The sequence below is a fragment of the Mustela lutreola genome, chromosome 10 (assembly GCF_030435805.1).
Source record: "Mustela lutreola isolate mMusLut2 chromosome 10, mMusLut2.pri, whole genome shotgun sequence".
Lineage (NCBI taxonomy): Eukaryota > Metazoa > Chordata > Mammalia > Carnivora > Mustelidae > Mustela > Mustela lutreola.
Window position 1 is genome coordinate 5,256,351 of NC_081299.1, and position 23,912 is coordinate 5,280,262.

Sequence of the window (23,912 nt, forward strand, 5' to 3'; positions counted from 1 at the left end):
GATCTCAAGGTTGTGCATTCAAGCCCCATGTTGGGCACGGAGCCCCCTTTAAAAAAATAAAAATAATAATAAATAAAATTATAAAATAAGAAGCCAACACAAAGCAAGCTACCTAGAAATAAATCTAATAAATGATATACAGAGTTTCTGCCCAGAAAAACTTTATGAAACTTTGTGCGATGTTAAATTAAATACTTGTCCTACCAGGTATCGAGAGCTTTTATAAACCTTCTGTGACAAAGACAGTGTGGTATTTGCATGGGGACAGACCCCTTGACCGATGGAACAGAACAGAGAGCCCAGGAACAGATGTGAGGACATGTGGAAACGGTGTAGGACAGAGGCGGCGGTGCAGATCCAAGGGAAAAAGATGAACCATGGAATGAAGGGCATCAGGTCACAGAACTCATAGTTGGACTATGACCTCAATAACAAATGCAGGAGACAGTTCTTGATAGATTAGACTTAAATAGACACTTAAAACTCCCAGAATAAAAGGTGAGAAAGTATCTTTAGGGTACTGGGGCAGGGAGGGGCTTCTTTAATCAGGAGTCCAAAAAATGTTAACTATATAAGAAATGAACTGTACATTTGACCAAATTAAGGTAAGAATTTTTTTGCTTATTACTCAAAAGACTGAAAAAGCCACAATGCAAAAGAGAAAAAGGTTACAAACAAAGCAGACATTTGTAATATATACAAGTGACCCAAAATTATTATCTAGATTATGTGAAGAACTATGACCCAATAAGAAAAAGACAACCATGGTTTTTAAAATTCCACAGGACACACACACATAGGAGCATTCATATCAACATTGTCTATAATTGCAAAAAAACCCAGAAACAACTCAAATGTCCTTTGGTTCAGGATGGATCGATAAATTATGGTGTATTTGTGGGAGACTTGAGTGGCTCAGTGGGTTAAGCCTCTGCCTTTGGCTCAGGTCATGATCCCAGGGTCTTGGGATCGAGCCCCACATCAGGCTCTCTGCTCAGCAGGGAGCCTGCTTCCCCTTCTCTCTCTGCCTGCTTCTCTGCCTACTTGTGATCTCTCTCTGTCAAATAAATAAATAAAACTTTTTTAAAAAATTATGATATATTTATAAAATCATACAATCATCAAAAAGAACGCATTCTAGTTATATACAATAACATGAATGAGTCTTTATAAATAGAATTTTGAGAGACTAAAGCAAGTTACATGCAGCATAATACCATTTTTATAAAGCTCAAAAACAAGCAAAACTAAATAACATAGTTTTGGGGTACTTAAATATATGAGCAATGATTTTTTTTTTTTTTTTTTAAAGCAAGGGAATGGATTGAAGGGACATTCCTGAGGAAGGTGCCTGGGGGCCAGGTAGGGATGTAGGCAGATGAGGGAGGAAAGCAACACACAGATGGATGCTCTGACCTTGACTCTGACCCTATGAAAGGTCAGATGTTAAACATTTTAGACTTCCTGGGCCTTGCAGTCTCTTATCTCTACTCAACTCTGCTGTTGTAATGCAAAAGCGACCTGAGTGTGGCTGTGCGTTCTGATAAAACTTTATTTATGTACTCTGAAATTTGAATTTACATACTTTTTCATGTCATGAGATATTAGTCTTCTTTTGATTTGTTTTTTACTATTTAAACATGTAAAAATCATTTTTAGCTCATAAGCCATACAGAGACCCATGACTGCTCAAATTCGGCCTGTGGGAGTTTGATGTACCAGATATTATTTTTAATGTTCTTAAGAATTAAAAACACATAAGCCAAATCTCAAAACTGGGCAAAACGGATGAAGAGGATTAAGAGACACAAACTTCTAATTATAAAATAAATAATTCAGAGAGATGAAAAGTACAGCATCAGGAATATGGTCAGTAATACTGTAATAATGTCGTACGGTGACAGATGGGGACAGTACTTACTGTGGCAAGCTCTGAGTAATGTGCAGAATTGTGGAGCCACTATGTTGTACAATAGAAACTGATATAATGTGGTTTTTCAATTACACTTTGGTTATAAATAAAAAAAATTTTAAACAACAATAAAGAACCAAAACATAAGCTCTGGTTCAGAGAGGAGCAGTACCAAGCAGGAGATATGAAGATGGAGGTGACCACAAAATGTGCAAAAACATTGGAACTCTTTCCAAAACTCGTCCTCAACTTTTGAACTATTTTTCCCTTGACCTCAAATCTGGGCACTGTCAAAATATCCCCCCTCACATCAGTAGAGCTCATTGTGCTGAATATCTAAACCAATGGAAAATTTGGTTGGGGGTATTTCTTGCATCTTATGGCTTTTTGTCATTTGTTCTATTAGCACTCAAAAAAATGGAATTGATTTTAGACTGTCATTTTAGCTAGACCATTGGCCTACATGATGTAATTTTAAGCATACTTCTCTTTGGATTTCAAAAACAAACTAGTGAAGCCTATTAAGCATTATCTAGAAAATGCCCCTTTCCCACCAACTCTGTCCCATACATGTGCTAAAAGGGGGTACATTTTTAAAGGCCAATCCACTAACATTTTGAGGAAACTTAGGGGTAATCCTGAGTCTTATCTAGGATGGTGTCTTCAGTTTAGAAAGATATGATGGTGGAATCAATCATGTTTGTCCTGTGATTCTTCTCAAGACAGGCCCAGTGGAGGTTTGGATTTTCTGATTTACAGCTCACATTCTCCTTCTTCTTCTTCTGGAAATCGGCAACTACAGGCATCTTCCTCTTGGGCAGTTTGTACTGGTCTCATAAATGCTGAGAAGTAATTTAAAAGCAACTTATCTTTTGCTGTTTGTTTTAACCATTTTACATCTATTTTCTGACATCACAGTCACAGGACATCTCTAAGTTGCAACCATGCTCAACTCTAATTTGAGCAAGTTTATCAATAAGAGACATGATAGCAAGTAGGAACTTTTCCCCAGGATTATTTACAATTTCTTCTTACCATGTACTCTTACTTGTCCTGGAAAGCGATTTTCTTTATTTTCTACGATGCCCAATCTTGAGCATGAATCACTATAGCACAAAATTAGTCATATCCCAAACATAACCATAGTTTCAATTCAGCAGTATGGATTTTAATCTTGAGGGTTACTCACATTACACACTAGACAGTTTCTTTTGAGTGAAATGCTTACGGCACCAAGATATTAAAGATACTCCCACTACTTCCATCTATCGACAATTAAAGAACTGATTTGTGTGTTGGCTTCCTGGTTCCTTTCACATGTTAGTATGAAGTATTTGTGTTACTGTTGAACAATCTTTCATCTTTTTTAGAAATTATTTATTTATTTGTGAAAGAAAGTGGGGGAGAGAGAGAGAGTGTGTGTGTATGTGTGTGCATGTGCGTGCAAGTGGGGCTGGGGGCAAGAGCAGAGGGAGAGGGATGAGCAAACTCTGTGCTGAGTGTGGAACCCAGTGCGGTCTCAATCTCAGGGCTCTGAGATCATGACCTAAACTGAAATTAAGAGTCGGATGCTTAACTGACTGAGCCACCCAGCCCCAAGCAACTGCTCATTTTAAATAGATTTTTTTTTATAGCCCAACAAAGCAAAAGGGCCTGCCTCAATATTACATGCTTCTTACTGTAAACAAAATAATCAAGGAGAGTAATATTACAAGAAGGCAACATGACTCCTTCATGAGAAGAACAACTCACAACTATTCAAGAAGAAGAGACCCTGGCAGAATCCTAGAACATGGGGATGAGGGCTGCAGCAGCCCCACCTCAGCACTACAGAGACCAAGACAGACTGTATTAGGAAGTTAAGAGAAGCAGTTACCATTGACCACATTGCCCCTCATGCAGGCCAGTGCATCACCACACAGAGAGGTCTCCCTGAGCCTCTGGCTCCTCCAGTGGGAAAAGAGAACTCAAAGGGAACACCAGCTTCTCCCAGCATGGGGGGTCCCTTACGGGAGCACCCAATCTGATCTCACACCACAGGAAAGGTAGGGGAATATATAGGGCCCAACCACTAGGAATCTGACCGTGGTGAAGGGAGAGGAGCTTGCAGCAACCAGCACACAGATCTTGGCAGACTGAGAACATACTTGCAGTGTCCAAGGAGCAATCTCAACCAGAATCTTTGTTTATCTTCAGAGCCAAGTTGAGGGCTCACCCTAACCAGGGAAGTTGATGGTGTGCAAATCTGCCTGCCTCAGACCCTCAAACAAGGAGTTTTGTCCACCATAGCTCCTGGTTTGCCCAATTCCAGGCAAGGAGCTGAATCACAACACCACCTACTGTGTAGAATGTCTTCCAGCCCTGTCTCACCAGAAGGACTGGTGATAATTCCTGGAAGCCCAAATTCAATACCTGGTGAAAATATCTTTCAGGAATGAAGGAGAAATCAAGACATTCTCAGATGAAAACTTAAGAGAATTTGTCACCAGAAGGCCCACCCTAAAAGGATGGCTAAAGGAAAGTCTCTAAATAGAAGAGAAATGATAAAAGAAGGAATCTTGGATCATCAAAAAAGAATAAAGAGAAAAGGAATGAACAAATATATGGGTAGATACAATAAACTTTCCTTCCCTTGAGTTTTCCAAATTATGTTTGACAGTTGAAGCAAAAATTATAACAGTGTCTAATATGGTTCTCAAAGTATGTAGTGGTAATATTTAAGATAAGCATATTATAAATTGGAGGAGGTTAAAAGGATGCAAAAGGAGGTAATGTTTTTATACTTTACTCAAAGTATTAAAATGTTTATACTAGTAGATGGATAAATTGTGTATAATAACTAGAGCATCCACTACAAGATTTATACAAAGAGATACACTCAAAAAAACTATAGGCAAATCCAAGAGGATTTCTAAAAAAATGTTCAGGTAATCCCAGGAATGCAGAGAAATGAAAAATAGAGAAAGCAAACAGAAAACAAAAAATAAAATGGGGGAGGAGTCAAGATGGCGGAGAAGTAGCAGGTTGAGACTACTTCAGCTAGCAGGAGATCAGCTAGATAGCTTATCTAAAGATTGCAAACACCTGCAAATCCATCGGCAGATCGAAGAGAAGAAGAACAGCAATTCTGGAAACAGAAAAACAACCACTTTCTGAAAGGTAGGACCGGCGGAGAAGTGAATCCAAAGCGACGGGAAGATAGACCCCAGGGGGAGGGGCCGGCTCCCGGCAAGCTGCGGAGCAACGGAACACAAAATCAGGACTTTTAAAAGTCTGTTCCGCTGAGGGACATCGCTCCAGAGGCTAAACCGGAGCGAAGCCCACGCAGGGTCAGCGTGGCCTCAGGTCCCGCAGGGTCACAGAAGGATGGGGGGTGTCTGAGTGTTGCAGAGCTTGCGGGTATTGGAACGGGAAAGCCGGCTACAGAGACAGAGCCGACAGTAAGCTCGCAGCTCGGTGTTACCTTGAACCAGCCACAGGCTCGGTGAGCTCGGAGCGCGGCCGGAGGTCAGGCAGACAGGAGTAACTGGGCGCTGTTCTCTGAGGGCGCACTGAGGAGTGGGGCCCCGGGCTCTCGGCTCCTCCGGGCCAGAGACCAGGAGGCCGCCATTTGTATTCCCATCCTCCGGAACTCTACGGAAAGTGCTCAGGGAACAAAAACTCCTGAAAGCAAACCCGAGCGGATTATTCAGCCCGGCCCCTGGTAAGGGCGATGCAATTCTGCCTGGGGCAAAGACACTTGAGAATCACTACACCAGGCCCCTCCCCCAGAAGATCAACAAGAAATCCAGCCAAGACCAAGTTCACCTACCAAGGAGTGCGGTTTCAATACCAAGGAGAGCAGCAGAATTCCAGAGGAGGAGAAAGCAAAGCACGGAACTCATGGCTTTCTCCCTGTGATTTTTTTTTCTTTTTTCTTTTTTTTTTCCTGTGATTTTTTTAGTCTTGCAGTTAATTATTTTTTTTTTCTTTTTCATTTTTTTCTCTTCTTCTGCTAAAATTTTTTTAACTTTTACCCTTTTCTTTTTTAATGTTTTTTAACTAGTTTATCTAATATATATATTTTTTCCTTTTTATATTTTTCTTTATTCGTTTTCCTTTTTAAAATTCTTTTCTTTTTTTTCCCTTTTTTTTGTTGTTGTTTTTTGTTTTGTTTTGTTTTCTTTCTTTCTTTTTGAACCTCTTTTTATCCCCTTTCTTGCCCCTCACGATTTGGGATCTCTTCTGATTTGGTTAAACCATATTTTCCTGCGGTTGTTGCCACACTTTTAGTATTTTACTTGCTCCTTCATATACTCTTATCTGGACAAAATGACAAGCGGAAAAATTCACCACAAAAAAAAGAACAAGAGGCAGTACCGAAGGCTAGGGACCTAATCAATACAGACATTGGTAATATGTCAGATCTAGAGTTCAGAATGACAATTCTCAAGGTTCTAGCCGGGCTCGAAAAAGGCATGGAAGATATTAGAGAAACCCTCTCGGGAGATATAAAAGAACTAAAATCTAACCAAGTTGAAATAAAAAAAGCTATTAATGAGGTGCAATAAAAAATGGAGGCTCTCACTGCTAGGATAAATGAGGCAGAAGAAAGAATTAGTGATATAGAAGACCAAATGACAGAGAATAAAGAAGCTGAGCAAAAGAGGGACAAACAGCTACTGGACCATGGGGGGAGAATTTGAGAGATAAGTGACGCCATAAGACGAAACAACATTAGAATAATTGGGATTCCAGAAGAAGAAGAAAGAGAGAGGGGAGCAGAAGGTATACTGGAGAGAATTATTGGGGAGAATTTCCCCAATATGGCAAAGGGAACGAGCATCAAAATTCAGGGGGTTCAGAGAACGCCCCTCAAAATCAATAAGAATAGGGCCACACCCCATCACCTTATATTAAAATTTACAAGTCTTAGTGACAAAGAGAAAATCCTGAAAGCAGCCCGGGAAAAGAAGTCTGTAACATACAATGGTAAAAATATTAGATTGGCAGCTGACTTATCCACAGAGACCTGGCAGGCCAGAAAGAGGTGGTATGATATTTTCAGAGCACTAAACGAGAAAAACATGCAGCCAAGAATACTATATCCAGCTAGGCTATCATTGAAAATAGAAGGAGAGATTAAAAGCTTCCAGGACAAACAGAAACTGAAAGAATTTGCAAACACCAAACCAGCTCTACAGGAAATATTGAAAGGGGTCCTCTAAGCAAAGAGAGAACCTACAAGTGGTAGATCAGTAAGGAACAGAGACAATATACAGTAACAGTCACCTTACAGGCAATACAATGGCACTAAATTCATATCTCTCAATAGTTACCCTGAATGTTAATGGGATAAATGCCCCAATCAAAAGACACAGGGTATCAGAATGGATAAAAAAACAAAACCCATCTATATGTTGCCTCCAAGAAACTCATTTTAAGCCTGAAGACACCTCCAGATTTAAAGTGAGGGGGTGGAAAAGAATTTACCATGCTAATGAACATCAGAAGAAAGCAGGAGTGGCAATCCTTATATCAGATCAATTAGATTTTAAGCCAAAGACTATAATAAGAGATGAGGAAGGACACTATATCATACTCAAAGGGTCTGTATAACAAGAAGATCTAACCATTTTAAATATCTATGCCCCCAACGTGGGAGCAGCCAACTATATAAACCAATTAATAACAAAATCAAAGAAACACATCAACAATAATACAATAATAGTAGGGGACTTTAACACTCCCCTCACTGAAATGGACAGATCATCCAAACAAAAGATCAGCAAGGAAATAAAGGCCTTAAACGGCACACTGTACCAGATGGACATCACAGATATATTCAGAACATTTCATCCCAAAGCAACAGAATACACATTCTTCTCTAGTGCGCATGGAACATTCTCCAGAATAGATCACATCCTCGGTCCTAAATCAGGACTCAACCAGTATCAAAAGATTGGGATCATTCCCTGCATATTTTCAGACCACAATGCTCTGAAGCTAGAACTCAACCACAAGAGGAAGTTTGGAAAGAACCCAAATACATGGAGACTAAACAGCATCCTTCTAAAGAATGAATGGGTCAACCGGGAAATTAAAGAAGAATTGAAAAAAATCATGGAAACAAATGATAATGAAAATACAACAGTTCAAAATCTGTGGGACACAACAAAGGCAGTCCTGAGAGGAAAATATATAGTGGTACAAGGCTTCCTCAAGAAACAAGAAAGGTCTCAGGTACACAACCTAACCCTACACCTAAAGGAGCTGGAGAAATAACAAGAAAGAAACCCTAAGCCCAGCAGGAGAAGAGAAATCATAAAGATCAGAGCAGAAATCAATGAAATAGAAACCAAAAAGACAATAGAACAAATCAACGAAACTAGGAGCTGGTTCTTTGAAAGAATTAATAAAATTGATAAACCCCTGGCCCGACTTATCAAAAAGAAAAGAGAAAGGACCCAAATAAATAAAATCATGAATGAAAGAGGAGAGATCACAACTAACACCAAAGAAATACAAACTATTATAAGAACATACTATGAGCAACTCTATGCCAACAAATTTGACAATCTGGAAGAAATGGATGCATTCCTAGAAACATATAAACTACCACAACTGAACCAGGAAGAAGTAGAAAGCCTGAACAGACCCATAACCAGTAAGGAGATTGAAACAGTCATTAAAAATCTCCAAACAAACAAAAGCCCAGGGCCAGATGACTTCCCAGGGGAATTCTACCAAACATTTAAAGAAGGACTAATTAATATTCTCCTGAAACTGTTCCAAAAAATAGAAATGGAAGGAAAACCTCCAAACTCATTTTATGAGGCCAGCATCACCTTGATCCCAAAATCAGACAAGGATCCCATCAAAAAAGAGAGCTATAGACCAATATCCTTGATAAACACAGATGCGAAAATTCTCACCAAAATACTAGCCAATAGGATTCAACAGTACATTAAAAGGATTATTCACCACGACCAAGTGGGATTTATTCCAGGGCTGCAAGGTTGGTTCAACATCCGCAAATCAGTCAATGTGATACAACACATCAATAAAAGAAAGAACAAGAACCATATGATACTCTCAATAGATGCTGAAAAAGCATTTGACAAAGTACAGCATCCCTTCCTGATCAAAACTCTTCAAAGTGTAGGGATAGAGGGCACATACCTCAATATCATCAAAGCCATCTATGAAAAACCCACCGCAAATATCATTCTCAATGGAGAAAAACTGAAAGCTTTTCCGCTAAGGTCAGGAACACGGCAGGGATGTCCATTATCACCACTGCTATTCAACATAGTACTAGAAGTCCTAGCCTCAGCAATCAGACAACAAAAGGAAATTAAAGACATCCAAATCAGCAAAGAAGAAGTCAAATTATCACTCTTCACAGATGATATGATACTATATGTGGAAAACCCAAAAGACTCCACTCCAAAACTGCTAGAACTTGTACAGGAATTCAGTAAAGTGTCAGGATATAAAATCAATGCACAGAAATCAGTTGCATTTCTCTACACCAACAACAAGACAGAAGAAAGAGAAATTAAGGAGTCCATCCCATTTACAATTGCACCCCAAACCATAAGATACCTAGGAATAAACCTAACCAAAGAGGCACAGAATCTATACTCAGAAAACTATAAAGTACTCAGGAAAGAAATCGAGGAAGACACAAAGAAATGGAAAAATGTTCCATGCTCCTGAATTGGAAGAATAAATATTGTGAAAATGTCTATGCTACCAAAAGCAATCTACACATTTAATGCAATTCCTATCAAAGTACCATCCATCTTTTTCAAAGAAATGGAACAAATAATTCTAAAATTTATATGGAACCAGAAAAGACCTCGAATAGCCAAAGGAATATTGAAAAAGAAAGCCAAAGTTGGTGGCATCACAATTCCGGACTTCAAGCTCTATTACAAAGCTGTCATCATCAATACAGCATGGTACTGGCACAAAAACAGACACATAGATCAATGGAACAGAATAGAGAGCCCAGAAATAGACCCTCAACTCTATGGTCAACTCATCTTTGACAAAGCAGGAAAGAATGTCCAATGGAAAAAAGACAGCCTCTTCAATAAATGGTGTTGGGAAAATTGGACAGCCACATGCAGAAAAATGAAATTGGACCATTTCCTTACACCACACACGAAAATAGACTCAAAATGGATGAAGGACCTCAATGTGCGAAAGGAATCCATCAAAATCCTTGAGGAGAACACAGGCAGCAACCTCTTCGATCTCAGCTGCAGCAACATCTTCCTAGGAACATCGCCAAAGGCAAGGGAAGCAAGGGCAAAAATGAACTATTGGGATTTCATCAAGATCAAAAGCTTTTGCACAGCAAAGGAAACAGTTAATAAAATCAAAAGACAACTGAGAGAATGGGAGAAGATATTTGCAAACGACATATCAGATAAAGGACTAGTATCCAAAATCTATAAAGAACTTAGCAAACTCAACACCCAAAGAACAAATAATCCAATCAAGAAATGGGCAGAGGACATGAACAGACATTTCTGCAAAGAAGACATCCAGATGGCCAACAGACACATGAAAAAGTGCTCCATATCACTCGGCATCAGGGAAATACAAATCATAACCACAATGAGATATCACCTCATGCCAGTCAGAATGGCTAAAATCAACAAGTCAGGAAATGACAGATGCTGGCGAGGATGCGGAGAAAGGGGAACCCTCCTACACTGTTGGTGGGAATGTAAGCTGGTGAAGCCACTCTGGAAAACAGCATGGAGGTTCCTCAAAATGTTGAAAATAGAACTGCCCTATGACCCAGCAATTGCACTACTGGTTATTTACCCTAAAGATACAAATGTAGTGATCCAAAGGGGCACGTGCACCCGAATGTTTATAGCAGCAATGTCCACAATAGCCAAACTCTGGAAAGAACCTAGATGTCCATCAACAGATGAATGGATAAAAAAGATGTGGTATATATACACAATGGAATACTATGCAGCCATCAAAAGAAATGAAATCTTGCCATTTGCGATAACATGGATGGAACTAGAGTGTATCATGCTTAGCGAAATAAGTCAAGCAGAGAAAGACAACTATCATATGATCTCCCTGATATGAGGAAGTGGTGATGCAACATGGGGGCTTAAGTGGGTAGGAGAAGAATCAATGAAACAAGATGGGATTGGGAGGGAGACAAACCATAAGTGACTCTTAATCTTACAAAACAAACTGAGGGTTGCTGGGGGGAGGGGGGTTGGGAGAAGGGGGTGTGGGGTTATGGACATTGGGGAGGGTATGTGCTTTGGTGAGTGCTGTGAAGTGTGTAAACCTGGCGATTCACAGACCTGTACCCCTGGGGATAAAAAATACATGTTTATAAAAAAGTAAAAAAATAAATAAAATGTATCTTAAGTCCCAAACATATGGATAATTACATTAAATATACATGGCTTAAATATATCAGTTAAAGGGCAGAGATTAGTAGAGTGACTGATATAAGTTGTCTACAAGAAATTCACTCCAAGTATGAAATGGGGGCACCTGGGTGATTCAGTTGGTTAAGGGTCTGACTCTGGGTTTCTGCTCAGGTCATATCTCAGGGTCATGAGATCAAGCCCTGTGTCTGGATCTGCAATCAGTGTGGAGTCTGAGATTCTCTCTCTCCCTCTCCCTTTGCCCCTCCCTTCAGTCATGTGCATGCACTCTCACTCTCTCTCTCTTTCCTTCTCTCAAATAAATAAATAAAATCTTTATAAAAACATATAAAATGTAGTTAGGTTGAAAGCAAATGAATGCAAAAAGGTAAACCATGTATACACTAACTTTTTTTTAAAGCAGGGCTATATTAATATAAGATAAAGTAGATTTCAGAGCAAAAAAAAAAAAAAAAAGATCAGCATGGAGAGGGAACTTTTATAATTTTAAAGAAGTCTCTTTACCCAGGAGACCAGGATTTACCTGGTATTTAGCAATACTGTGTGTACCTCAGACAATCAAGCTGCAAAATAAATAAAGCTAAACCTGATAAAACTAAAAAGGAGAACACATAAGTCCACAATTATATTGGAGAATTAAGTAAATAATATGAATAACTTAAACACATACATTTCACAGCTTAGAGGCAATGTGGACCAATTCCTTAAAAAAACATGAACAATCACAACTCGCTCACTATGAATAACCTGAATAGTTCTGTAATTATTAAGGAAATTGATTTTGTAATTAAAAATCTCCAAAAAGAAAGTGTTTGGGTCCTGACAGTTTCACTAGAGAATTCTACCATCTATCTTAAGAAGAATTAATACCAGTCTACACAATCTCTTCCAGAAAATAGAGAAGGAACACATCCCAACTTATTTCAGGAAGCGAGTATTACTCTGATACCAAAATAAGACAAAGACAATTCTAGAAAAGAAAACCACAGACTGCTACCCTTCATGAATATAGCTATAAAAATTCTTTTTTTTAAAAGATTTTATTTATTTATTTGACAGAGAGAGATCACAGGTAGGTAGAGAGGCTGGCAGAGAGAGAGAGAGGGAAGCAGGCTCCCTGCTGAGCAGAGAGCCCAATGCGGGACTCGATCCCAGGACTCTGAGATCATGACCCGAGCCGAAGGCAGCGGCTTAACCCACTGAGCCACCCAGGCACCCTAAAAATTCTTAACAAAATATTAGCTAATACAATTAAGCAGTATATAAAAAGGATTATATACCATGACCAAGTGAAATTTAGTCCAGGGATGCAAGGCTGATTTAATATTCAAAAATGAATCTATGTAATCCTCCATCTTAGGCTGATGAAGAGAAGTCACATGATCATATCAATTGATGCAGAAAAAGCATATGACAAAACTAAACACTCATTCATGATTTTACAAAAATATTAGAAAACTAGAAATAGAGGAAGGACTTCCTCAACCTGGTAAAGAAGATCTACTAAAAACCTATAGCCTACAACATACTTACTGGTGAAAGACTGAATGCTTTTTCCCTAAGAGTAGAAGCGAGGCAGGGATATTCAATCCCAGTCCTGTCGAATAAGGATATTCAATTTTATCCGACATAGTGCTGGAAGTTCTAGTCAGCACAGTAAGTCAAGAAAAAGAAATAAAAGAAATGCAGATTGCAAAGGAAACAACGAAAGTGTCTCTATTTGCAGATGACATTATAGTCCATGTAAAATCCCAAAGAATTTACAACACACTCCTAGAACTAATAAGTAAGTGCAGCAAAATCACAGAATACAAGATCAATCTATGAACATCAGCTATACCCATAGAATAACAATGAATGGATGGAAACCAAAATTTAAGATAAAATACCACGTGGAATTTTTTTTTTAATGTATATGCTAAAGCCTAAATTTAACAAAATACGTACAGGATTGGTGTGCTGAAAACCACAAAATGCTGATGAAAGAAACAAAAGAAAAAGAAATAAAAGAAATGTCTTTACTATGTTAAGACATAAATACTTAACACAGTAAAGACATAATTTCTCACCAAACTAATATACAGATTTACCACGGTTGTTATCAGACTCCCAGCTGACTTTTTATAGTTACAGATAAGATTATCCTAAAATTTATTTGGAAGTGCAAAGGAACTAGAATAGCTAAAACAATTTTGAAAAGGAAGAATGAAGTGGGGAAAAAGCTTCCTACCCTCCACGTAATTTCAAGACCTGTTTTATGGCCACAGTAATCAAGACAGTGTGGTACCCACAGAGAATAAACACCCAGATCAGTGGAACAAGAGGGAAAAACCAGCAATAGCCCCCACACCAGTATAGCTAACTGTTTTTTGAGAAAGCCACAAAAACAATTCAATGAAGGAAGGATGGTGTTTTCAGCAAATGATGCCAGAACAACTAGACATCCCTAGGAAAAAAAAAAAATTCTTGACCTACCTCTCACACCTTATGTAACACTTAGCTAAAACTAAACCACAGGTTCAAATGTAAAACATCTAGAGGATGACACGGGAGAAAATAAAAATCTTTGCGATCCAGGATTTGAAGAGTTCTCAGACATGACTCCATAAATGGGGAAAAAAAAAACCCACCTGGCAAATTGTACTTTACCAAAATTAAAACCTTTTTCTCTGCAGAAGACTCCATGAAGAGGAGGAAAAGTCGAGCTACAGAGTGGGCAGAAACGCAAACCACACACGTGCTGAAGGACTCATCTAGCAGGTACCAAGAATTCTCCAATGTCAATATAAAATAAACAAAAGTCTAATTAGAAAACAGATCAAAGACATGAAGGAACATTTCACTGGGGAAAACACACAGGTGGAAGATAAATACGTGAGAGATGCCTGGGTGGCTCAGTGGGTTAAGCATCTGCCTTTAGCTCAGGTCATGACCTCTGGGTCCTGGGATCGAGCCCCGCATCAGGCTCCCTGCTTAGCAGATAGTCTGCTTCTTCCTCTCTCCCTCTGCCCCTGCTTGTGCTCTCTTGCTCTTTCTCTCAAATAAGTAAATAAAACCTTAAAAAAAAACAAACAAACAAGTACGTGAAAAGATATTGTACCCTTAGGGGAAGGCAGATGACCAGAGTGGGCTATCACTGTATTCCTCTTCAAATGGCTGGGTAAGAAACTGTGGTGGTAGAAAATGCTGGCAAGGGTGAGGAGAGATGACGGCTCATAAGCCACTGGTGGAACGTTAAATGGTACAACTCCTCCAGAAAATAGTTAGGCAGTTTCTTAAAACAACAAACCACATGGCCCAGAAATTGCATTCCTGGGCATTTATGTGAGCACTACGAAAACTTCAGTCCACACATAACCTCTACGTGATTATTCACAAAGGCTTGATATTCAACAGTTAAAAATTGGAAACAATCAAAATGTCCCTTAATTGGTGAATGTTCAAACAAACAGAAGTTGGTTCAACGATGCCTCAGAATGCTGATCAGTGGTAAAAAAGAAAAAAAATAAAAGAAAATTTTAAAAAGAGCCCACTGTTGAAGCACATCATGCCTTGGGAGGATCTCGGTGGCATTAAGCTGAGTGAAAAAAGGCAATCTGAAAAGGGCACATGCTTATAATCAACTTATACATTGCATGCTTCTATTTATATAACATTCTCTAAGTGACAAAAGTGTAGAGAAGGGGGACGCCTGGGTGGCTCAGTCACTTAAGCGTCTGCTTTCAGCTCAGGTCATGATCCCAGGGTCTTGGGATCGAGTTCTGCCTTGGGGTCCCTACTCAGTGGAGAGCCTGCTTCTCCCTTTGCCTACCATTCCTCCTGCTTGTGCATTCTCTCTCTCTCAATGTCTCTGGCAAATAAATAAATAAAATCTTTTTTTAAAAAAAGTGTAGAGATGGGGGCGCCTGGGTGGCTCAGTGGGTTAAGCTGCTGCCTTCAGCTCAGGTCATGATCCTAGGGTCCTAGGATCGAGTCTCACATCGGGCTCTCTGCCCAGCAGGGAGCTTCCTCCTCTCTCTCTCTCTCTCTGCCTGCCTCTCTGCCTACTTGTGATCTCTCTCTGTCAAATAAATAATAAAATCTTTAAAAAAAAAAGTGTAGAGATGGAAAACAGACTTATGCTATCAGGAGGAACAGGGAGGGAGTGGAAGTGATCACAGAGGACCAGCCAGAGGGGATCCTGGTGGGGAGAGAATACTTCTGTATTGGTTGTACTGGAGGTTATGCCAGTCTACACGTGCGATCAAATGACATACAGCTTGACACACACAACGTGCCAATGTCAACTGCCTGGTTTTCGTATTGTGCTCTAGTTCCAGAAGATGTACCCCCATGAACGACAACTGAGACTTTTCTGTACTGTCTCTACAACTTCCTGTAAAACCTGTAATTATTTCAAAATATAAAGTTTTTTTTAATGGTCTAAAATATTTTAAAAATGCATTACAGCTTCATCGCAACTCGCTAATTACTCCTCACCACTCTTGGCAAGGCATTTGTGTGAAGGACGATTCTTTAAATCAGAGATTTTGGTGAAAGCTGGGGGGGGGTAACTGTTTTCCTGTACATTGTAGAATTTAAGCAGCACCTCCAACTCCTTCCACTAGATGCCCTCCACACCCCCAAGGTTGTGACCACCAAAACTGTCTCCAGACATTACCAAATGTCCCCTTGGTGACAAAACTGTCCCTCCTTGATAACCTCTGTGCTATACTAACCAAAAAAAAAAAAAAAAAAAAAGAATCTTTTCCTTTCTACGGTGAAAAGTGTTGCCTCAAAAGATCTCATATTGAATACGCTTATATTGGTCTTACGTTGTTTGAATAAATACATGAGTTTCTTTCTGCCACGTTTAAGGACCGAGAAACGGAGCACTAGAAACAACAGCAGGAACAGCACAGCAGCCGATGTCAGTGCAAGGAAGAAGACAATGGTCTGCGGGGTATGACCTTTAAAAAAGAGCAAAAGGAGAAATGCATGCAGATATGTAGTTTTGCAAATATGCGTATATTTATAGTTACATTGGTAAATCCCTAATCACAAGGAGAAGTGGTGCCTTGGGCATCTCTAACCAGCTAACTTAATAAACTTCCCTGCATATAAGAAAACTTTTAAAAAAAAACCTAAATATTTTTTTCCAGAGGCCCACAAAAATTAAGTGGCTTGGCCTCTCTAGAATATGGAAAATATGGGACTCTATAATCCCCTTAATCTGGCATTATCAAAGGTGGAGTGTTTGTCTGCGTAGTTTCACCTTGTTCTGATTACTAACATGCGTCTCAGATTGCGTGACAAACACTTGAAAAAATTTGATGGGTTTCTTGATGCCAGAACAAAAGAAGGAAGGCATGCAGGAGGTGCCCGTTGCAGGCAGAGATGTGAGGCATCACAGTATTGGGGTGATATAAATTCCAATCAGAATAGCCATGATACATCCACTCTGGTTAGATAACAATGAACCAGCTACCTGGATCTCTTGCAGGGGCAGGCATGGTGGCAGAGGTTGTACCTGGAGAGAAGTCAGCCAACGCCGGTCCACATACTGCATCACTTTCCTTCGTCCCATTCACAAGTACAGACTTTCCATCCAAGGAACAGCTTAGACCGCCCAATGAAAAGAGTTCAAATAATTAATTTAGGTACAGGTCATTCTAATTAAAAATATTGACATTTTCCATCCAAGAAAGTAGCCTAGTGCAAAGATGTGTGGGTCTGGGTATAAAGATATTATGGAAAACATACACTTGGCTGGCTCGTTTCTCCAATTTTCACAGTTCCATAATTCACCCTATTCCATCCAACTAACTGGATTCTTCTTTCTTCCCAGGTTGGGGAACCCTGTCCCACAACTCTCCCCAGACTGTTTTGCCTGGCTAGTCTCTCACCCTCAATTTCTTTATAGATGGTTTTTTGTTGTTGTTGTTTAAAATATTTTTTAATATTTTATTAATTTATTTGACAGAAAGAGAGGCAGGCAGAGAGAGACAGGGAAGCAGGCTCCCTGCTGAGCAAAGACCCCCGATGTAGGGCTTCATCCCAGGATCCAGAGACCATGACCCGAGCTGAAGGCAGAGACTTAACCCACGGAGACACCTAGGTGCCCCTCGCTCTTAATTTCTTAAGCATATTTGACCATATATGAAGGACAGACAACCTAGCATAAGGGTTGAGTTCCTAATCCTATGATGTGTTGGCATCAGACAGACGTGGGTTTGAGGCCGGTGTCTTTCCCTGTGCAGAATGACCATGGACAGGTTAAGAACATCTCTCTAAGCCTGTTTTCTCATCTGTAAGAGAAGGTGTATTTACTCCCAAGGACTGTTGTGAAAAGTAAATGAATGGTCCCAGGGACACACTTGCAGGGGCTGGGCTTTATGAACCCAGACCCACACATCCCAATAAATGGTAGCTATCATCACCATCCCCATTATCCACCCCCATCACCATCACTGATGCCACCACCATCATCACTGTCCTGTGTCTTTTCCCTCATCCTGTTACCTGATGCAAACTCACTCTTCCTCTGAAACAAGTTCAATCCCACTCTCCATGCAGACTCATTGACCTCTCTGAACTATTTGTGTTAAAAGACCTTAAAAAAAATTCCCAATCTGTACAAACCAATATTTCTGTAAAACCTAAGAATCTAAATGTAAAATAATAATCAACATGATTTTCTAGTAAGAAAATAGAATGAAAAAAACAGAACGAAGGCATACAAAATACAAGCCCTCAATCTTTATGAGCTGACAGACACACATGACTCTGCCAGTTGCCTTACACATTTCTAAACGTTCACTCTCGGAGCGTGTCGTGTTCCTGCTGCAGGTACCACAAACTGTCGGCGTGCCAGCACCTGTTCTCAGACCACGCTCTGAGTAGCTCTGCTCCTGATCACACAGGTCAACAGGCCTGTTTCCATGGATGCCGTTGGCTGTTTTACTTCCGTGATGGTCTTGTTTGCCTGAGTAGGTGTTGGGTTTTTGAGGGTAGAAAACATAGTTTACCCTTCTTGTATCACTCTCAGTGCTGGCCTTGCACCCTTGAAGATGGGCTCAGTGATCAGTGAGGAAAAGCAAGAGGCAGCAAGGAGATTGGAAGGAAACAGAACAGAACAGCTGGGGCAGACAGTAGCAAAGTTCCAGCAAATTTGATCTAAGTGCTCTGGGCATTATTTCTGGAGAAAATGCTCACTCTGTGTATCCAAGTACTACAACCTCATACTGTTCACACACTGCCTATTTGTATGCTGTTCTATGCCTATACTTGATAGACTTAAGTAGGTGCCATGTCCACATGGGGCTGGAATTCATGACCCTGAGATCAAGAGTCACACGCTCAACCGATGGACATCAGCCAGAGCCCCAGGCAGATTTTTTTTTTTTAAGATTTTATTTATTTGACAGAGATCACAAGTAGGCAGAGAGGCAGGCAGAGAGAGAGAGAGAGAGGAGGAGGAAGCAGGCTCCCTGCTGAGTAGAGAGCCCCATGCGGGGCTCGATCCCAGGACCCTGGGATCACGACCCGAGCTAAAGGCAGAGGCTTTAACCCACTGAGCCACCCAGGCGCCCCCGCAGGCAGATTTTTTAAAAACTTCAGTGATAACATTCTTTCTCTTTAAAAATGTTAACTCAGGGATACCTGGGTGGCTCAGTCAGTTAAGCATCTTCCCTCAACTCAAGTCATGATCCCAGGGTCCTGGGATTGAGGACCTAGTCAGGCTTCTTACTCAACAGAAAACCTGCTTCTCCTTCTGCCTTCCATTCTCCCTGCTTGTGCGCTCTCTCTCTCTCTGACAAATAAACAAATCTTAAAAAAAATAACTTCATAAAAAATAGATACATAAACCGAAAAGGCTAAGCCAGATTCTCTATTTTGAAAACAAAAGGAAATTATATGTACTTTGTCCAGGGTTGACAGCTGCCGTGTTTCTGATCATTAAATGTCCCAAAGCGACAGTCTTTACAACCTGCATAAAAATTAAAGCAACAATTAAAAAGGGGAATATTTTTAAAATTTCATAACTTTTCCTGTGATGAACATAATCACACAATAATAAAGTCATTAACAATACAATCGCCACAGTCTGCTCAACAATACCTCGGGAAACAAAACCTGAAGATAACTAAAGTTGTTGTTCTAATTGTACATAGACGATTGTGTATAAATGTATGAAATGTATGAAAATGCATGATCCTGGTGAATAACAAATATTGTGGTTTCAAATTATTTCCATTGATCAAAAAGTAATTTTGTAAATATATGCTTGAGTCAGTGGTTCATTGCATGTTACTTTAAGGTTCTACTCATCTATGTGTTACTTTATAGTCAAAGGACTGAGACCTAAACTAATGACGTATGTCTAGATAAGCAGACTTGCCCTAGATTGAAGAAAAGCAAACCTACCCTCCTTGGCTAATTCTTGACCTTGTTTACAATCCGGTTCACACATGGCACATCCTGTCCCCAAGCAGTGGAATCCTGAGATGCACTCACATTCTGCATTGCTGGTGGGGGAACACATCTTCTTGGTCCTGAAAACACCTACAAAATTTCCCAAGTTATATTACACTTGACCTCTGACTCCAGGAAGCAAATTGATGTTCTGCAGTAAAAACCATGCTAAGAAAGAAAAAAAAAAAGAAAAGAAAAACAATCCTCCCCCGCAAAAACCATGCTCACTCCTACAATGTTCTTGTTGACCTTAAAGTATAAAGTTCATTTTTAAATCTCTATAGAAGACATTTTTATATTTTCCTAATTAAATGCTTCTTTCTCATCAAATGAGTGTGTCCTCTAATATTTAAAAGGTCAATCTACAGATTATTGCTTTTACAGCAGATTATTTTACTGGACCTGCCTTGTGACGGAGGAATCTGTTAACACTTAACATTCTCCAGAGAGGTCAACACACTAGGGAACAAAAACCTGTCATTCTAACACATATCTGGATCAACATACATCTTTTAAATCATACCTTCACACCGCCTGCATATGACACAGGACTTTTGTCCACTGGTGCTGGAGAAACTATTTGGAGGACAAGGAATGCAGATCTGACCCTCGCTTTTCCCACAGAAAGTCCCTAAGAAGGTAGATAATGGGTATACTGTTTGACAATGCACAGCCATCGCCCAAAGCATTCTGAAGTTCACAAGAAAACTAGAGTAAGAAACAATGATTAGTTTCTAGGTGGTACAGTGATACACTTTATTTTGATTGACTTTTATAATTATAATTACACTTCTGCAAGATTTCCCTTAGCATGGCCACAGAATTATAAATAACAAAGTGTAGATATTGCAATAAACCAAAAGAAAGAAAACTGTTTCCTTTAACTATTGAACAAAAATGAATTTCTCTTCACTGATCCAGGAGATCCCTATGATGGGATTCAGGAGATCAGCACCCTTCATCAGGATACTAAAATGTACATGTGTCTGCTTCTCCCCACTCTACGAAGCCCCCTGCCCCTTCTTAATCTCTGCTGTGCTCCCCAGGCTGAGTACAGGTCCTCACAGATAAGGCTGACATTTACTGAGGTCTTGCCCTGTGCCATGCACTGCTCAGAACCTAGCATAGGATCCTCCCAGCAGAGCTATAAGATAGGTTCTTTCATTATCCCCAGATCCCAAAGCTGGGGCACAGGGAATTAAGTGACACGGCCACATTCACACAGCCAAGATGCAGCATGCAAGAAATATTTGTAAGTGAATGAATAAAAAAAAAATCAAAACAGAACTTAGTAACCCTGACTACTAGACTACCTGAACCATGAGTTCAACAGAACAGATCAAACACACATGTTCATTTGATTCTTACCAGCTGGGCATTTACTACAGGAATCCTGTATTGATCTTGTCCTCTCAAAATTCATGACCAATAATACAGCAGCCACTATGTTGTAATAGCCACTGCCCATGGTGAAATCTTGCATAGATATGATACGACCAAAGAAGATTCCAAGGGTAGCTGGTTTCACAAACACCGGTCTGCAAAAGGTAAAAATTTCCAAGAATGAAGTGGTTTCTCCTTTTAGGATTATCTACATTTCAACCATTACCTATGCCATCCACATGATAACTCGGGGATTTTCAGAAACAATTAATGATGGGAGATTATGGAAAAGCTGGCAAATGCATGGACAGTTCTATGATAAGACAAACCAGACTACACACATAGCTTTGTGCAAGTTTGCCAAAATCTAAGCGTGCACTCTCCAACATGTTTTGCCAAAATGGAGAAATAACAATAACAAGAATTTTTGGGGACTTTCATAGACACTTAGCATTTCTTCCAGATTTCAACAATGCCAGCTGTTTGCTGGCTCTGAGATAAGGTTCTTCAAATGACAATCCGTCAGTCCTATCTAACAGTGTAGCTCAGTGGGGAGATATCTCATGACTCTTTCCCCATTGTCACAACAACATGTGAACATTTCAACATTGTTAAAATGCTGAAGCACCGCTCTGCTCAACTCATGATCACATTTTCTTAATTGGCATATATTTGCCTATTTTGAGATTTGAAGCTCATATAGTAAGAGAACTAAGAAGTAAGAAATCTCCTTAGGCCAGGTGCTTGATCTTTATTTAATAGACTATGGAATAAAACTTATTAGAAATTAAAAGGGCAAAAAGCTTAGACATGGAGAAACGGAATAAAGCGTCTGTCCTTACCCCAACTCCGTTCCCCCGACTGGCCCAAATGGACAAACCTTGAGGTCTCAGGGCTGGTGAAGAACTTTCCACTCCTTCAACTTCAGAGCAGTGAGGTTGTGCCTCTCCTTCTCTGCAAGTCAGACACAGGGGTTTGGTGACTCAGCTGGGGGCGGGGCCTCATGGGAAATCCCCAACACGACTCTGTGAGGTCGCCCATTTGATGTTTGCTGACCCCAAAATCCCCAGAGCCCTCACCATCCCTTGATAATGGCTCTTAAAAACCATTTCTTGGAAGCAGCTATGTACTATTAGGATATCTCTCAGATGACTTCGGGACCAGGATGTTGTCATTAAAGTCCTTGTGAAAGTCTTTCAATGCGTCCTATACATATTTGAGATTTGAGGGATGAAATCCACTTCTAAAGAAATGTCAGTACTTTTGCCATACCCTACCCCATGCCCTATAATAATATGATGCTCGAGCCATAATCGCTGAGGCTGCTGATGTACCAGGCATCACTCTAATAAGCACTTAAATGAATACTATCCTCAAAAGAACCCCAGAAGTTGACATTATCATTATCATTAGAGTAGCATTATGCAAATGAGAACATTGTGCCTATGAATCTAGCCAGATAATCAGCAGGATGGGGAGCGGGGATTGGAACCCAGGGCAACCAGAGCTCTACTGGGCTCCTTGCTCTGTGGGTGAGATGGGGGAAGAAGAAGGGAGAAATGAAGTGGAGACAAGGAAGACATAGAACTTATATGGCGGATGGCTTTGGATAAAGTTGAGATCTACGAGGGTTTGTTGTTGTTGTTGTTTTAATTAAAGAAAACCATTGTTTCAATTTTAAAAGGTCGGGGGAGAAAAGGAGCACCTGGCTGGGCCAGTTGGAAAGGTATGCAACGCTTGATCTCGGGGTCCTGAGTTCAAGCCCCATGTAAGGTGTAGAGATTGCTTAAGTAAACAAATAAAAAAACTTAAAAAAATTGAAAAGGAAGAAGAAGAGGAAGAGGAGTGCAGGAGAATGAGAGGAAGGAGGGGTGGAGAGGAGGAGGGAGGAAGAGGAGGAAGACGCTCCAGGGACACTAAGATGAACCTGTCCAGCATTGGGAGGCTAGGGCATCCTTAGGAAGACAACCAGGGAAACTATAACAAGAGTGGTTTCAACTAAATCAGGTGGCTTTCCATGAGGAGCCAAAGAGAAAAGACCTATTTTCTCCCAGGAGACACTCTAGGGCTTAGTGTCAAATTGGGGAGGAAAAGAGGGGAGGAGGGAGCTAATGTTTATTAAACACTTGCTCTGCAGTGAGCACTTTACATGTTTCCACAACCCCTATCATACCGCCACCCTTCTTAGAAACTTTCAGTGCCTCCCTGTTGTCCACTAAAGGAAACCTAGATCCTATAGCCCACTATCCAGACTACTGGGACCTCACCAGAAGTCACCTTTAAAAAAATTAAGAAATAACTCACACGACATAAATTTTACAATTTTAAAGTGCTTGTTTCACAGAATTCGCTGATATTCACTATGTTGTACAACTATCATCAGGATATCATTCCAGAACATTTTCATCACTCCCCAGAGATAACCATGAGCAGCCACTCCCCACTGCACCCCAACCTTGACCCTGGTAACCACAAATTTGCTTTTTGTCTCTGTGAATTTACCTGCTCTGGACATTCCACATCCATAGATTCATCCAAAAGACACCTGGCACGTAGGTCTCAAGAAAACGGTAACTGTTATTGCAAGACTTACTGCTTTAAAATTTTCCTTCCTTAGCTCCCAGGCTGGTGATCAGTAAGGGAACCAGAGCAAGTAGCCAAAGAGAAGGAAAATGCTTGGGTTGTCCACAGAACTTATTCCCAAATTCTGAGAGTCCTCGGAGACTCACTTTACCTGTGATAAT

The 23,912-nt window shown here is 40.2% G+C and overlaps 1 protein-coding gene across 3 annotated transcripts; it reads right to left on the reverse strand.

Annotated features, from left to right (window-relative positions):
- Positions 1-1,532: 1,532 nt before the first annotated feature.
- On the reverse strand, positions 1,533-22,133 carry TNFRSF9 (TNF receptor superfamily member 9). Of its 3 annotated transcripts, none has more exons than XM_059137661.1 (8): positions 22,049-22,133; positions 21,154-21,323; positions 20,309-20,416; positions 19,738-19,875; positions 19,234-19,300; positions 16,799-16,929; positions 16,146-16,280; positions 1,533-2,754 (listed from the first exon to the last, which is right to left on the reverse strand). In XM_059137661.1, the coding sequence occupies exons 2-8, from the start codon at positions 21,266-21,268 to the stop codon at positions 2,666-2,668; spliced, it is 783 nt and encodes a 260-aa protein (XP_058993644.1). In that variant the 5' UTR covers positions 21,269-21,323; positions 22,049-22,133; the 3' UTR covers positions 1,533-2,665. The 3 variants fall into 3 exon arrangements, with proteins under 3 accessions (XP_058993644.1, XP_058993645.1, XP_058993643.1); XM_059137662.1 differs by having other exon boundaries at positions 16,841-16,929; positions 22,011-22,107; XM_059137660.1 differs by having other exon boundaries at positions 22,011-22,107.
- Positions 22,134-23,912: the final 1,779 nt, after the last annotated feature.